The 17,184-nt window shown below is 36.3% G+C and overlaps 1 protein-coding gene across 7 annotated transcripts; it reads left to right on the top strand.

Annotated features, from left to right (window-relative positions):
• Positions 1–1,886: 1,886 nt before the first annotated feature.
• On the top strand, positions 1,887–16,520 carry XRCC2 (homolog of X-ray repair cross complementing 2 (XRCC2)). Of its 7 annotated transcripts, none has more exons than XR_015974999.2 (12): positions 1,887–2,102; positions 2,196–2,343; positions 3,267–3,433; positions 3,668–3,738; positions 6,253–6,315; positions 7,416–7,553; positions 9,566–9,668; positions 10,014–10,050; positions 10,163–10,263; positions 10,393–10,480; positions 14,317–14,404; positions 16,326–16,520. XR_015974999.2 is itself a non-coding variant. In XM_088715070.2 (10 exons), the coding sequence occupies exons 1-10, from the start codon at positions 1,920–1,922 to the stop codon at positions 10,414–10,416; spliced, it is 1,035 nt and encodes a 344-aa protein (XP_088571196.2). In that variant the 5' UTR covers positions 1,887–1,919; the 3' UTR covers positions 10,417–12,045. The 7 variants fall into 7 exon arrangements, 2 of the variants coding, with proteins under 2 accessions (XP_088571196.2, XP_089784801.1); XR_016399101.1 differs by lacking the exon at positions 14,317–14,404 and adding an exon at positions 11,717–11,764; XR_015975000.2 differs by lacking the exon at positions 14,317–14,404.
• Positions 16,521–17,184: the final 664 nt, after the last annotated feature.

The following is a 17,184-nucleotide window of genomic DNA, read 5'->3' as shown; positions in this document are numbered from 1 at the left end:
TTACTTATTTTTTTTTTTTTGATAGAAAAATATACCAATTGTACTTAATACTACAGGGTCTTGATTGATTAGCTAGCGCAAATGTTATAATTTAGGGATATATTGAATTGCTTGAATTGAACGGGTCTTGGATTGTACAATTATTCTAAGTACCAATCAATAATGAAGTGTGTGAGGATCTGTTATCAAGCTTCCAGTCTAAAGATTTTAAATTGGTCATTGGCTCTAGAAAAATGAAATTTTAGATACCTCCCTTATGTAATCCTTCACAATGGACCAAAGTCAAATGGACTCTTTTCCTATAATTAAGATTGCCACTGGTTAAAATCAGAGATTCTATAAGTAGAATAGGTGTAGAGGAGTTCTCAAGGAAGTGCAGTATGTAGAATGAATGTTCCGCAAGCTGCTAAGGTAGTCAACCATCGCATGTTGAAGTTATACTTTTTTTTTGCATCTTTATAAATATAGTAATAATCACCTATTCTCAATTTATTTAATAAAATTTGTGTGGTTTCATTGATCACTCTTATGATAAATGTTTTCTAACTCGTTGAAATATTTTTTTATCTTTATTTACTTTTATTTTTATTTTTTTATTAGAGAGGTGGGTGTCTAGAGTAACATGAAGGTACAATTAGGTGTTAGACTGTGGTTACATAATTTTTTATTTTAACATAACACATGGACCATAAGGTTATATTTTAAGAAAAATGCTTTGGAGTGCTTATCTCTCAAATAGAAAGTTTAGTGGACCTATAACTATTGACTTGGCAACTCCATAATTAATTGATCTAACTTGTTTGGCAACAAATGTAAAAGTTGTGATAATTCCCTCTTATCATGGAGAATCATATTGAGTGAGATGCTTTCATATTTCATAGCTACAACTATTATATTTTTTGACTACAGTAAACGTTGCTTGGATTAAAAAGTTTGACTAGCATTAGAATAGTTTATCCATCGCTAGCATCATAAAAACTACTACTAAGATCACATGCAAAACCCCACACATCTTACAAAATGGACAAATTTGACGAAATCGAATTGTACCATTAAAATATAAATGTTTACTTGGCATCATGCATCCATCCAAAATAATGCAAGCTAAAAGAAGAATATTCAAATACATATACTGCAAAATAGAGGCAAACAAAAAAAACGCAAAGTAGTTCATGGAATATTCATATTTGCATAGAAATCCTTTGAACTTACAACCGTTGGAGATGTATTATTCCCTGAATTAATCCATATGTCAAGACTAGATTATCTTTATTACAATGCATGACCTTCTTTTGATTACAGTCTCTAGATATTCCATAGAATTGACCTAATATCCATGAGATCATAATTTTAAAATCCTCTTCCAAAATTATATTTGACGCTCCCGATACAGTGTCTACTTATGCTAGATCCTCCCATGCAACTCGTATCTCTACCAATAGCACCGTAGTATCAAATGGATGACATCCATCCACAACCACAAAAGTTGACCTACAATTTTCGATCACAAATTTGGCACCATTTGGTAAACCATTCTCTTTTACATTGTCATCAAAATTACTCTTAAGAAAATCAGAGATTAAAAGCTTTTAGGTGACAAAAAGTCACTTAAAAAAGCATAAAAACTACTAAGTAAGAGTCCTAGATTTTTTCTGGCTGTCAAAAATCTTTCGGATATGAGAATGAACTCGCATACCTGGATTGAAACCTTCATAAAAGTTACTCGAAGACTGATCAAGGTTATCAAATACTATTCCTTTCCGTACCAGCAAGCCGCCAAGCGAAGAGAAATCACGCGCGAGCGGAAGATAGTTTAAGCCAAAGTCGGCAAGCGCTCTGCTGGCTTTAGTTCAAAGTAAATGTAATACCTCAACTCCCGTGAAAGCATGATGCCAAAACTAGCAGAATAATAGAATAGAATGGAGGAAAACCCCCGAGGGTGGATCCATGGCGACGAGACCGCCAAGGCGATGCTCGCTAGGGTTCTCACGGAGCGCCCCTTCCTCCTCCTCCCTCCCCTCCACCGCGTCCCCCTCCGCGTCGGCAACGTCGTCGAGATCGCAGGCCCTTCTCCCTCCGCCAAATCCCAAATTCTATTGCACGTAAATCCCCTTCCCTCGTTCCCCTTCTTTTGATTTCCTTGTTTTTAATTATTCCTATTTGACACTGAGATCCGTTCTCATGGCTTCTCCCAGGCCGCTGTCCACTGCATCCTTCCCGAGGAGTGGAAGGGGATACGTTTTGGAGGGTTGGAGCGGATGGTGATGTACTTCGATCTGGATTGCCGCTTCGATGTGCTTCGGCTCTCCCAGATCTTGAAGCATCGTATAATGGAAGCTTACAGTAAGAAATTTCGCTTTTCTATGCTTCTTTTAGTTAGTCGGGTAGCGGAGAATGTTCATGTTATGGAATCCTAGGAAATATGACGTCGAATTGTTCCAATTATGCAGCATCTATGATGGACTGAGAGATAGGAAGATAGAAGTATCGGTTTGTGCTTAAAAGCAGTGACTTTGTTACTTACGAATTAGAAACTGCAATGTCTATTTTAATGACAGTAGGAATGAAGAAGGATTTGCATTGCATTCACTTCTTCTGATAGATTTTTGGTGAACTCAGCTGTTGGTTGTTTTGATGAGTGCAATGCAATGGAGGTTTGCTTTGGGGAGCTATTAAAAAGCGTGGGAAGTGCTTCGGATATTAAATCTTAGATAGAAAGGTGAATCTAGCTCTGAAATGGAGGTTAATATGTCAATAATTGGAGTAAAAAGTCAAAGTCATCGTTTGGTAAATCCAAGTTGTAAGTCACAAATGATAGTTGTCTTTGGTGTTGATAGCTAAATGATTAGTAGTTATTTGTTACTCACTTGAGGACCATGCTCTTATGGGGCTCAGGAAAGGTCCAAACATTGAATTAGATAACTTTTTTTCTGTTATACGAGTAACTGCAAGTCTGCAAAAGCAGCTATGGTTCTTGAAAGTGGTTACATATCAGAAAGAGATATACCTTAATCAAACCTTATATCCTGTCAGTCAGATGACTTTTCTTGCTTGTGATGAAGTCTCAAGACTTAGATTTATAAGTTTGAATGAATCCTTTAGCCACGCATTGCTCCTTAAAGTGGTCCCTGCCTATATCATCATGCCCCAAATGAAACAAATGATCATTTCATTTTGCAAGTTAGCTGTGCGAAGTACTTTTAAGTTAATTAGTATTGAGTTGTAGCATCCCTAGCACACTGAAATTTCAGCTTAATATTTCACAGAATCAGCCAACAGTACCTATTGGGAAGACAATGGAGAATATCAGAAGTATGATGCCACTGAAATTACACAGATGTGCCTATGTGATGATGAATTATTCTTAGCTTGCATGAGACGCTTCCTGTATATCCGTTGTTACAGCAGCTTTGAATTTTTGGCCGCTCTCAAGGTAAGTGTGTTCCTTACTCATTAGAATACTAGCCGTATTGACATATATTAGACAATTATGATTACAACATGCATCTCTAGAAAATATAGTTCTTGAAATAGAAGTTTTGATGGTTATGGTATGTATTAGACTGGTTTCTTCACGGTTGATTTCCAGTTGAATGAGATGGCTGAATTGATTCCCAAAACATTGTTTAATTTTACTAATTTCCAAAAACATTGTTTAATTTTACAGGCAATGCATTTTCACTTGCAAAGGGAAAGTGAAGCTCTTGGTGTCGGTCTCCATTTTCTTATGATAGACAGGTCTTCCTTCATTGCCAAGAACTTTTCATTTCTGCTTGCAAGATGACTAGGTAACAGTATTCATGTTCAGTTACCCTCATGACCTTACCTTAGCATGTGCATTCCTCTCACATAAAAAATCCTTTTCATTTTCGAGTTATGTATTACTATTATGTTGCTGCTTACCAAAAACTATAACTATGATAGCAATATTCATTGTAGATGTTTGTGTTTATAGTAATTAACTGCTGCTTACTAAGTGTGAGTATTGAAAGTTTGGAACTACAAAAGTAACCAAATGAAGAAGGTTTCTTCAATCTCTAAGGGCCATCTATGTGAATCATTTCAGAATTCTCCTTAACTATGATCAGTCAGCTACCTTTTTTTCTTTTAAACAATCCTTTAATTTATTCTAGATTTTCATTCATGAGCAATGTTTGCTGGCATAGGACTCATAGTTGAATTCACAATTAGATATAAAAATATGTTTGAGATGGGGACATCATATAGCTATACTACATAGACTATATGTAGTTATGCAATGTGAATAAATCATGATTTCTTCTATCATATGGGAGAACAATATGTGAAGGGTAGATACTGAGCATATTCCTCAATTTCAACAATTAACATTGGTTTACATTATATTAAAGTTAAATATTGTACTCCTATGCTTGTCTTGATATCGGTAGGACCTCAAATAATGCTTAATGAATTAGTTTTGTTCAGCAGTCTCCATATTTTGATTTTTGATGTGACCCCCTCATCAAATTATATATAATGGTTTAGTTAATGTGGAGCTCAGTCAGAATTGGTTTGAGGTTTCAACCCTTGTAGTGTCATGCCTCCTCGCATGTCACTTTATCCCTTCTCTTCCTTGTAGGGGTGTAAACAAGCCGAACACAAGCAAGCTAGGTTTTGCTCGAGCTTGGCTTGAATTAAAAAGAGTCATCTTGAGCTGGCGGCAAGTTGAGAAAGCGTATCTCAAGCTTGGCTCTTACATTGTCGAGCTAGCTTGAACTTGGCTCCTTCAAGCTTGAAAAGTTAATCGAGCTGAGATTAAGCTCACTTAACTTGTTTAAGTTTAATAATGTTGGTGGGATGGGGTAGGGGAGGAAGGAAGAGAGGAAGGGAGAACTACCTAACTACCCTTGTTGGAGGTGAACAAGTTCGACATTTTGGCTATAGTGCTAACTCTTGGTCTTGATGATGCAATGGCTATCCAAGTCGAAGGCAACAAATCTAAAATGATGGCAATGGGTAAGGTTGGGTCAAGATTCTATAGCAAGTCCAAATGGTCATGGTCAATACTTGACTAATTTGCCAATGGGTCAACTATGGTTGATTCAACCTGATTTGGGTATAGTTGATTGTCTCGGATCATTAGTTGTTAGAATTCGGGAGTAGGTGCGGGTGCAAGGAAGTAGATATTTTAGGAGCAATTTTAATAAGGAAGCACCTAGGAAACATGTATAGATTCAAGATTCTTAGGAAAATTTTGTAGTGGGTGCATTATCGTAGGTAGAAAAGTCAGCTACTAAGCTTGGATTTGACCCATTTACTTGTCCAATGTTAACTAGGGAGGAAGACAACACAATTTAATCGCTAGATCAAGGGGTTATTGGAAACTAGCAAAAGTATGCTACTCAGATTTATGGTGGTAGGATTATTGGATTATGCATGGACAACGTTAAGGTAGCTGGATTTGGTGATGGGTCAATAAAATTTGCATCTAAGAGTTGGATCCAATGATGGAGTATCCTTATTTGGTTGTGTATTAACATGGCTTGATTTGGCGGAGGGCGGATTAAAAGGATGAGGAGGGAGAGGAAGAGAGAAGGGGAGAGAGTAGAGGAGAGGGGAGGATGTAGGAGAGAGATGTGAGGAACAGAGAGAGTCTAGTGGAGGAGAGGAGAGGTATAGGAAAGAGACATGGAAGTGAGGTGGAGGAAAAATTGGGACAAGCTTAGGGAACTGAATGGGGATTAGAGTATAAGAATTTCGATAAAAACTTGTGCTATATAATATAAATATATAATACTTATAATATATAAGATATATTATTGTAAGTTGATGAGTTGGAATCTTCAACTTGAACTTGGTTCTCTAGTGGTCAAGTTTGCTGGACCTGTAGATGTCCTGTAAACCAAATGGGTTGGGTTAAACAGGTCAGTTAGGGGTGTGTAATAGGGATCAGTTATAATTGCTCCCATAACAGAGTCTAGGACTATTGAGGGGGAGATGGAGGAGGTGAAGGAAGGCAGATCAGAGCTAAAGGGCAGCAAAGGAGGGGGAATCTAGGCTAAGGGCCTATGAAGGAGGAGAAGTGGATGGAAATCTAGGTGGATTTTTGGTCAAGTATGATGGAGTTGATGGATTTTTCAGTTCTCCAGGATTCTGTTTTCTTCCCTGTTTGTACATCATCCTCTTTTCATTTGTCCCTGGTTGTACCTTATTCTCTTTTCATTTGAAAATACTTTTATTTGCTCATAACAGAAGTTGACTTGAATCTGATGCCTTTTTATGGGTTTTCAGCATTGGTGCCTTTTATTGGATAGATCGAGCTTGTCAACCCATGCCTATAGGTGGTAGTAAAAGGTAAATATGCTTAAAGCTGTATTTGTATGAACTCGTAATATTCATGCCATCCTTTGCAAAATTCTCTTGTGAAAAATTCCATGCCAGTTTAAGGTTGTAGGGAAAGTGTACAAAAGTAGTAATCTCTCAGATCATTGCACCAAAATGTCTATGCATGCCTGAGATTCAAAAATATGTTTACCAATATAAATAACACAATGGTTGTGGTTGGACTTGCCTGTGAGCTGTGAAACCCGATTGTCTAAAGAAAACACCCTGTTCCTTTCCCCCTAAATGTTTTATAATTACACCGTCCAGTTTATTTTTGAGTAGAGTGTTGCATGTCTCTGCGACACTTTGCAGTTATACATAAACTTCACATTTATTTATTCATTAACCTTGTCAGATAATATTTTCCTTATAGCCTGCTTACAGACTTATAATTTTATGGAAGTATCCTTTTTATTAAGTTATATAGATATAACCCTTGATATAGAAACTAGTGATCTTAGCATTGAACTTTTAATTGGTAAAATAGTATTGCATGAAACCTCCTAAGTCATAACGAACTCGTATAAAAAGAAAACCCTCACATTTTGTGATCTATAAATAAATTATGGGCGGAAGTGGGGTTAGGATGCCTAGTTCAAGATTGAGGTAATATAACTTGATTTATTTATTATTTTTTTGGCTCTAGGGTATGCATTCAACCTGGGTAAAATTTGTGTGATGTTGTCATATTTTGGGTTTTAGGTCTAAGGATTTATGCCTGGCAGATTGTTAATTCTGTATGCACTAGTTTGTTATCACATGATTTCACACAAATTATGAAATGTTTTAATATAAAATGTGAGGTTAATGCACACCCTTCTCAGCTTAAGTGATAAGTTTACGAGTTATGCAAGCACCTGACTTTTCTTTTTTCCTGAACTCAGTTATCCTCACACTTTATCAGATATCACATAGAAGTTTACTGGCATCCTTCCTAAACTAAATTTCTTTCTCTTTCCAGCACCCCTGCATCTCTTGCATATGCATAATATGAGACTCTTATTCTCTCATTTGAATCCCTAGCAACTTTATTTTTTGCTGTTGGTCTTCCAATATCGATTGTTATGCAGGAAGAACCTATCCCTTCAAAATGTGGCAGAAGCTGTTGTTCAAGAGATCTACAAGCTCTTACAAACGCAACCTGTGTTGGTTTTAGCTACAAAAGCAACCATTTTTGGAGCTGGAACCTCAGGAAATGATGCACAGAGGTTAGCTCATGATGTAAATTTGCTCATATTGAGGTCCACTTCTCTTACGTTGTAAAAACAGTACAACTTACTGAGCATATTCCTGTAACACATACTGATCCAAGATTTAGAAACAACACTTAATAGCTTTTTTAGTTAAATATAACTTTTTTGGAAAAAGATTAAGTAGGTGCCCTTCTGACATGTGCAAGGTGCGGGCACTGGCATAGCGTAAGCTGGCACTTGGAAGTGTTGATAATGATTATTTTTTCCCTTATTACTTTAACCAATATATTCCAATCTGCTCCTATGGCCTTGGGTATATGCTTTATTTGTACAACAGGCTGAACAAGAAGTTGGGATACAAGTTCAAAATTAAAAGAAAAAGTATTGGAACCAAGGTACACCGTCTTAGAACTGGCCCCCATACCGGTGCCACACTATCACTGTGTCAGTATGGTACTACTGTATGGGCCCGTTCATTGTATGGAGTGTCGGTACGCTCTTTGTACCGGTATTGAACTGGTACGGTATGGTGAACCTTATTTTGGTCACAAGCTAGATATGTTTAATTTTTGTCCTTCGTGGTTATGTATTGTGGAAGAACTTTACCCTTCAAGGATTTAGTGTTAACTAGTTTTTGATCTGCATGATATGTTTCAGTTGAGATGTGTTCCAACCTGGTCATTTTTATGTCCTAGTGTTTAAAAGTGGTGCCATAAGGGGATTTGACTTATTTACATGCTACTTGTTTTTGAACTGGTTAATTTGACTGCCAAAACACATAAATAGGCCTATTAACATACCATATACCATTCTATTGCCAATTTTAACATTTGAAAATACCAATTCAGCGAGCAAAAGTTCATAAGGTAAGATTCAAATTTTTAAACTAAATCTTGCTTAATATAATTTTAAAGTCCATGTGTGTTATATCTTGACACTAGTTTCTAATTAAGAAAATAATTTATTTTTGTTTTTGAAAAATCTAGCAGAGTAGTTTTTATTACCTGACAAATTTAATGCAATCTATTAGAAATCAGTTGCTGATATTAAACATATCATGAATATCAGATTAGCTTACTAATAGCAAAGGTTTCATGAGAATTGGTTCCTTTTCTTTTCCATTGATAATATGATGTCTTTTGTCAATTCATGTACCATTTTTTCATTCGTTCCCCTTTGTGTATTATCAAATCGTTTAGTTTTGGCATCACTCAGCCTCATTATAATGTGAAGCATCTACATTTTCTTCCTTCTTGCAAGTCAATTGTGTTGCAAGAGTTTGCATCTTTGTCTGAATTATTTGGAAAAGTTTCAAAACAAGCAAAAGAAATTGTTTCAGAATGGAACTGGGGTTTGGCTTACTCCTGAATTTATGTTTTATGTATTGTATGAAGACAAAAACACATCTTTGTCATGCTTTATGAATTCTAGCTATTAACAAGATATATGATAGAGAAATCTTTATGTAAGCATCTCTATAATTATTAACACGCTCTATTTTAGTGGCCCTTATTCATCATTGTTGAAAGGATTTCCCATTTATATCATCTCTTATTATTGTGTAAAATGGTTATACCTCAGTTTCTTGCTCTCAAGAGCATACTTGCTTTTTTTTTTCTTTGTTCAAGTTGAAGTCTTGTATGCCACTTCAGTTATGTCGGATATATCTTGTTGATTCTTATCAACATTATGAATTGTTAAAGTAAATTCCAGATCAACATATCTACGTATTCACCTGTTAGCACGATGCTATTAAAGCACTATGCTGTTGCATTGGCTGCCAAGTTCTATGATACATCAAGTGAAGTTAAAATAACAAGTTATTGAAAAACTAGTGTTGTGCATGTGATCTTGGAGTAGCTCATGCTAATATTATCACTGCTGGAAACCAATACATTACTGCATTGAAATTCCAGAAAGAGAGATTCGCTGTCACTTAATTTTATGAATGGGACATATTCCATATTTCTTAGTAAGCTTTGATGTATCAGGTATCTAATATGATATTCCTAATTTACGTGCAATAGGGCATTTGGAAAATGGTGTTCAGAGAGGAAAATGGACTCGAAAACTTTAAATAAGGAAGGGGAAAAGCTCTTGTACCGTGAATACATGCCTTCAGCATGGCAGGTTCACAGTTTACTATGCTCATTTATTCTGTGTTTATACAAGTCACTTTTTGTTTATAAAAAACACATACTTAAGAGGAATCCTGAACGTTGCTTATAATCTTTTACATTTAGAAATAATTTAGAGGGACCAGGAAAATTTTTAATCATTGGCAAAACTTCTATGAACCTAATTTAAGGTTTGTAATATAGATCAATGTAAGAGATCAGATGAATGATAATAACTTTTCTGGATGAATTCAAATATGCTCATTCTAGTATCTTGCTGTCTTGAGTCGTGAACATCTAATAAGTGGTTATGCATGCATGAATGAGAAATAGTAAACTTTGTTTTCTTTTCTTGCAGTCATTTGTTACGCACAGGGTACGTTTGCAAGCTTTAGGTTTGTAAGCACTCTTTCCGAAGCTGATAAAGTGTTTCTTGATGGCAAATGTCTGATTAAGGTATTGTTACATTTCTTTGTATATGACTTGATCTGGTAACTGTCCGTGCAGATGAAATTATATCTGATGGGGAATATGGAACACTTCCTACGTATACATCTCAATGGGTGCAGCCTCCATTGAATATAAAGGACAAATTTTCAGTTAGAGATGTGAGGATTCCTTTAATTGTTCGCCACAGATGAAAATAATGCATTCGTCTTTTCTGAGTTAATCTGCATGGTCAGATATATAACTTAGATTTTTTCTTTCTTTCTTTATTTACCTTTTCCCCATTTCAGGATGGTATCTTCTTGATAACATGAAGCTATTTTGTGAGAAAGTGCTACGATGTTCTGTTGTTTGCTGCTTGACCTTGGATTCGTACAGGTTAGTATATAATATTAAATAAATAATTGTTTAGATGCATGATCAGGTTACATCAAGTGCTTACACTTTCATTTAGTTTCGTATCTCCTCAAATTATAAATGCATATACAGCAACCCAAATTTTAATCAAACAATATATTATGCAACTATGAATTACGTAATTGTTGGTTTTAAGGGCATTTTGGTCAAAATAATTTTCTAAATTGAAATGTCTTTAGCATTCATTCTTTCCTGGTCTTGACAAGGATCCACATAGTTCACTGACTGAATAATTTTCTAAACATGATGTTGGATTTGAACCCCAACGTGGGGAATTTTGCCAAAAACCACTCATGTCAGCAGCATGCATCTCATGTGAGTGGCAGAACAAAGGGCGCAATGTGCATCTCAAGGCACACTGTGGCTATGTGGTTGCTGAAAGGACCTTTTGAGTCGTACAACAGGCGCACTGCTGTTGTGCGCCTGGGCACTTGTGTGCTAACATGGTATGTAGTTTGGGTCTGACAAGGGAGCAAGTAGGTTATGGCTGGTTTCCTGACTGTCTGGACCCGATTCGGATCAAGTTTGTTGTTAGTTGACTGGGTCAAGTGAGTTTGCCATGTTCTAGGCACATATTGGGCCCTGCCCTTTATTAGTGGGCATGAAACCTACCAAGCTGACAGGTGTCTTGGACACTTTTCTAGACTGTAGATCCATCGAACTGGACCATGTATCCTGCTGTCTCAATAGAAGTCCAGGAACTGTACTATAGCTTAGCTCAATTTGAGAGAGACGCTGGCTTGAGGTCTGAGCGCATAATTGAGCAACAACACTCTTGTCCATTTTATTCTCTTTCTTCATGATTATTGGTATGTAGCATGCACAGGAAAGGAACTATAGAACTGGGAGTTCCTGCAGCAGTCACGCTCCTCTTGGGAAGAGGAGATTCTAAGTTTGTCTAGGGTTCCACAAATATTTGAATATAGGTAATTTATTCCAGGGAACTTGATAAATATATTCCTGCTTTTATTTAATACAGTACTCCTGCTTCCTCCTTAAACAGGGAGAGAAGAAAAAGAACTTAACTAAGGTGGGTGCATGCATCAAAGAAGTAGATATATTTACAAAGGTGCCCGAACACTTATCAAAGGAGGAAATTCACTTCTCCAGACCCTTGAACATCACAGTGGTTGAATGTCAGATTGGGGAGTTTGCTTTATGATGTAGTAAGAGACTAATTCTCAGTCATTTTGGCAGGTCTTATTGTGCATCTCATTTTGGGCCTCGCATCCATGTGCTCAAGAGGTAAGGGTATAGTTTGGGGGGCATTTCATTGAAGAAGCTTGATAGCCTAACAAGCTACGCCTGTTCGATTCCTTAAGACTGCTGGCTGCACAATTGATAGCTTTATTCTTTTACGCTCGGTCTTCCCTAAGGGGTATTCTTGTTTCAATTTTAGCTGGGGTGAGTACAAAATTTCTGAGACCTAGAAATTGGACTCAGATTTTGAAGAAAACCATTGCTTAGTCTTACAAGGCTTAAACTTGTTAAACATGATATAAAGGAAAGAAGAGGAAGTTGGATCTTATTAAATTATTACCACAATCAAATTATGTTTCATCTAGTAACCTGTGCTGATCAAGTTACTTGAGCCAAAATTTAAAAAGAGGAGACAACTTGATATAAACTATAAGTGGTTCTCATTTCCCATAATGATTTGGGTACATTATACTGTAGAGTTGATGAAGATTAATGAAGATTAATTGATCATAAAATGCTCTAACTTATATTGCAATGATTGTTTGTAGTTAGGTCATATTCTCTAGCATGCTTTTCACCCATGAGATCTGAGTGACTGCACGGCAAGCCCTGAGGAATTTGGGTATATCGCCAGGAATTGATGCCGGGTCACAGTGAACTTTGCTGATGCAGAGGTGGCCTTAGCATTAATGATGAGGGTTTTAAATTTTTTCTCAGGCCCGATTGTGAACTACGCAGGTTGAAATTTGCTACGATGTTCAAGGAATAGGTATAGGCTTGTCCATTCATCTGATCATCCGTAAGCTTGTTGATAACAGATTGTTGGTTTTGGGCATTATTTCATAAATAACAAAATCAATTGTCTATTACTTTTCTTGGTGCTTAACCAATCATTCTTGATGCCCAACAAAAAATGAACTTCAGAAGATATGATCATCTTAAGAAAATCATAGGGGATGTTGGTAATTCCAGTCTTACTGCATACTGCTATAAACATGATGGAATCAATAAGATGATACCATTGCTTCTGAATGTGAGGATATATTCTTTTACTCTTGTTCTACCCATTTTTGTCTTTGTTAACAGAGTTATTTCATGATGTTCAATAAACTACTGTGGCTGCAACACAGAAACAGGTCATACAAATGAACATTGAGCCTCGACTGCAAATGTTCAGCCCTGTGCTGGGTTTGAGAGTTTGGAATAGCTGCAGGCTTCGCAATATGGTCGAAGGCTAAGCTTATTGATAGTTAGTATCAAGGTTTGTCGTCTCGGTACCTGATCTCATATCAGTGCTACACTAGCACTATGTCTTTATGATATGGCACGAAATTTTTTCGACGTACCGAGTGTTGGTATGCCTCTCTATGGGTACCGAGCCGGAACTGTACGACGAACCATGGATAGCATTGCAAGTTGACTCTTGATTAAAGCATGACAAAGCTGACTGGGTGTACAGGTCCTCTTACGACTCATTTCTTATTCCTTTTCATTTTCTCATCCTCCACCTCATTTTAGGAAGTGACAACAGCCAAAGATGCATTAGCTTACTTTAATCTATGATGCCTCCTCCCTTGGTATTTGGGAATCCAATTTCTCCAGCTTTGAAATCCATCACTCCGGACCCTCGTGTTATATTATTGGATTCCTTATGCCGGATCTCCTCGTTTATTTATTGAAGAAGACAACCTGGGCCATGATGCCTGATCCCAAAATAAAAGCAAATCAATTAGAACTATAGGAGCGAAGGGTCGTGTGAGCTACAAACCCGGTATTCGGTGTGAGCCGAGTGTCACGTTCTGTTGTCTACCCAGTTCTGTCAAGGATCATGTCAAGCTGCTTCCATTCTGTTCCTTGCGGGATGATATGATTTTGGAGATGGTTTTGATGAATTTGAATCCATTGATGTGCTATGTTTTCATTAATCGAACAAATAGCTATTATATGGTTAGATTGTGCTTAACCTAGATGGCAAGACCTGGACTGAATTGGGGTTTTGGCATTTTTGTTAAATTGTTTTTTTAAAATTGTTAAGAGCTTTATGAATTTGTGGTGACATGGTGTCCATATAAATCTTTAATAGCGCCACCTGGTGCATTTGTGGTTAAGTTTGGTCCTCGGTGATATTTATGATTTCTTTCATTGATTTATAATTTAGTTATAGATGTAAGATTGGATACTTGTAATAGGAGAGACAAGATGGACATCTACTTGTTTTTGTTGCTCGCATCCCATGCATGAGGCTATATATGCATTCACCTCATTCAGGAGATTTGAATTATTTTCTTGAAGGCAGAACAGTCATTCATCGTTGTAGAAGGATTTGCCAGTCGAACCTCATGCATGAGCAAGCTAGATATCCATTTCATCAACAAGATGCAAGCTACTTCCCTTTAGCAACATGGAAAATTTTAGACGCTAGAAAACCTTGTTTAAAGCTTGATTAGGGTTAGGCTAAACTAAGTTCCTAGAGTAGACCGAACTATGTTACACTCTCGAGAGATGTTTAAAAGATGGTTAGCAGACTCGTTGCCTAATATTTTCTAATTTGCTGCAGAGAGCAAAATATTTTATCCACTATTGTCTTCTGTTTGTAGTTACTCTACAGAGCCTACTTCCAAAAGCTTGATCAAGGTTATTGTGATTGAAGGGTTGAAACAACACATCCTATCAGCTCATTAGATCGTGAGTACTATGCACACCTTTTTTTCCAGTCATTAGAATAGTTCATATGATTACCACATAGCACCTTTCAATCTTGTGTGCATAGTTTTAAGATAAACATCAGATCATTTCATTTTGAATTTTGCAAGAACTTTTGTGTGTGTGTGTGTGTGTGTGTATACATGTATGTATGTATGTATGTATGGTGATAGAAGATTTAAAGTTGTCCCTCTGGATTTTGGCCACTGAACTTCATAAAATTTCGTTGGCACCCATCTTTTGCCATGAGTAACCAAACCACGTCTTACTCATAAAAGTCACATCAAGCTCTAAATATGAAGGTCAACCATAACTGCTCAAAAAGACTAGATGTGAAATGGCGTCACCTGCAAAAAAAAAGCGGCTGTGAACTGGTCCAACACTTCATGGAATACGGCAATTTATTCCTATTAACTAGTTTGTAGACTTTGTCCCGAACTTCCATGGAGGCAGATGCTATGAAGCTTCTTCCAGCAATATCATGATATCATCCAAGTTGGCTCGAATTAAAATATTATTGTTTCCCTCAAATCTTTTCTTTGCCGATGCTATCACTTGGTGGAAAAATAATTTTCATGTATCAATGTACTTTGGTTGAGGTTTTCCTTGGGTTGTTGGAAGAAAATAGGCAATAAGACCTCTGCAATACCTCCATTTATTGCATTAAAAACCCGGTTTAGTGCTTAATTCCAAAGATGCACTGGGTCCATGTAGCTACGTTTGCAAGTGGGTTCGATTGGCCAATGATTTGTATATTCCAAATCGAATTGGATCGGAAAACTGAACTCTGATTTTAATTCTAATTTTGGATCAAACAAAGTTCAAATATGGATCATGATAAACATGTATCGGTTGCCCATCTAACTACATCGTAAGCATATTATGTAAATTATCAATAAACAAAGGGTAGATGTTATGGTCAACCTTTAGGATTTGATATAAATAACACAAATTGATGATTTAGATTTTTATATATATTAGTCTCAGGTCAATTTGAGATGATTTAAATAAAGATTAAAAAAACTTTGTGGTTCAAATCCATTGCATATTCAAAACCGGTAAGATTTTTCGATCCAATCTAATTTAAACAACTTCCCTCTAGATTGGACATGATTGTTGAGTTGTTTTCCAACCACTTGTAGCTGGCCAATGCATCCTAATATTCTAGTAGCATTGCTGCAAGCCTTGGTAGATTTAGATATAAAAGTGCTATTATACCTCAATTAGAAGGAACGAAGTAAATGTAGGGATCTTGCGACTGACAAAATTCTAGTCCAAATCATTCTTATGTCATAATGATGTCACAATTTTAAGTCTTTCATATTTCATTCAATTCCTAGTACCGATGATTTCACATAGATTTTTCTTTATGGTATTTTCTTCCTAGAAGCAAAAGCTACGATTGAAGAACAATTGGCATAAAACCAGCTCACATAGCATGTTCATGGTTTTCATTATTGAGTATGGGATATATTTATGATTCTCCCAATCATATTAATTTGAAAGCATAGGAGCTAGAGTAAGATTGGTCCATTTTATATAACTTTCTTAGATACCAAAGCTACTCTTCCTTCAAAGATACAAGCACGCACTCTCTTGCAATTGGCCATATTCCCGTATCTTCAGGATCTAAGCTTAGCTACGTGTTCCGTGGGCTGGTGTGGAAGGGATGGTAATGTCTTCAATGGAAGTTTATGGTTCCCATGGGTCAAACTTTTACTAATTGGTGGCCTTGATAAGTACGGGGATTCACCAAAGCTGCACGGATAATTAAACATCGTCATGTTCTTGTCACTTGTCCGCATTAGTTGTTCAAAAATCTTTAAAAACTTAAGAGAATATTCTAATGCAATGCAGTTGATTAGCACTCATTTAACAAAGAAATTTTACATTGTCCTCGCAGCATCACTTTCTTCAAGTCAAATGCTTGGGTCTTGGATCAGCCAAACAAGATAGGATTCTTTACAAGGTTTGCTTCTATAATCTTTTCAATCGTGGGATCATCGTGTTCGAGAGCACGGCCTGTCGACGCACTACATTAAGCAGTGGATTATTAATCAAATTCCTTGTCTTACACCAATGCATTTATATTTTTATACTCCATTCTTTAGTATATTATACAGATATATTTTTCTAATGTAGTTTATGTGGTTAGTATATACATGCTTTCGCTTTCTATTGCTCCCTGATGTATCATGGAGGCAACTCAAATTTTTATTAGCCTTAAGGATTACTACAACAATTTTATGTCAACTTACATTCTAATTGATGCTAATAAGATGATGTGTCTATAATATATTTTGTTTTTTTTTAAAGGAAGCTTAACATCTAATAGGAAATTATGCACCAAGTTAACATCTTCAAAGCTAAACCAATTAGCAAATGAGTTCGGCTTTGAATCGGATTGTGCACTTTTTATTGATGAATCGAAGTTTGAATCACAGCTTCATGTTTATTGTACTTGTGACCTAAACATTACATAATATTATAGATGGATTGTTCATACTGTATAGCATCTTTCTTGGGGATTAGTGGAATTACCAATAATACTATTATCGGAGCAAGAGATGATTTTTTTTTTTTTCCTTTTTATTGAGGACGTTTTTCTTAAAAGCTAAAATTACATGTTCTATTAGTAGCCAACTCTTTTCTATTCTTTTTAGTAGTTCCTCTGGACCTTTAAAATCTGAATTTAAAGATAAACCTGGAAGGAGCAAGAGAGCTAGGGTTGAAAGGAACATGTGGTAGTGGAAGAGAGTAAA

Source organism: Phoenix dactylifera, chromosome 2 (assembly GCF_051530095.1).
Source record: "Phoenix dactylifera cultivar Ajwa chromosome 2, Ajwa_hap1_PhDact_Kaust_v1.1, whole genome shotgun sequence".
Taxonomy (NCBI): domain Eukaryota; kingdom Viridiplantae; phylum Streptophyta; class Magnoliopsida; order Arecales; family Arecaceae; genus Phoenix; species Phoenix dactylifera.
Note: the sequence above shows the minus strand (reverse complement) of the source record. Positions and strands in the feature narration are given on the sequence as shown.

Excerpts from the sequence above, each read along its gene's own strand:
- XRCC2 (XM_088715070.2), top strand. The coding sequence starts at position 1,920 with ATGGAGGAAAACCCCCGAGGGTGGATCCATGGCGACGAGACCGCCAAG. Across the intron at positions 9,669-10,013 it reads ACATGCCTTCAGCATGGCAG|TCATTTGTTACGCACAGGGT; the intron begins GTTCACAGTTTA and ends CTTTTCTTGCAG. Across the intron at positions 10,051-10,162 it reads GGTACGTTTGCAAGCTTTAG|ATGAAATTATATCTGATGGG; the intron begins GTTTGTAAGCAC and ends CTGTCCGTGCAG.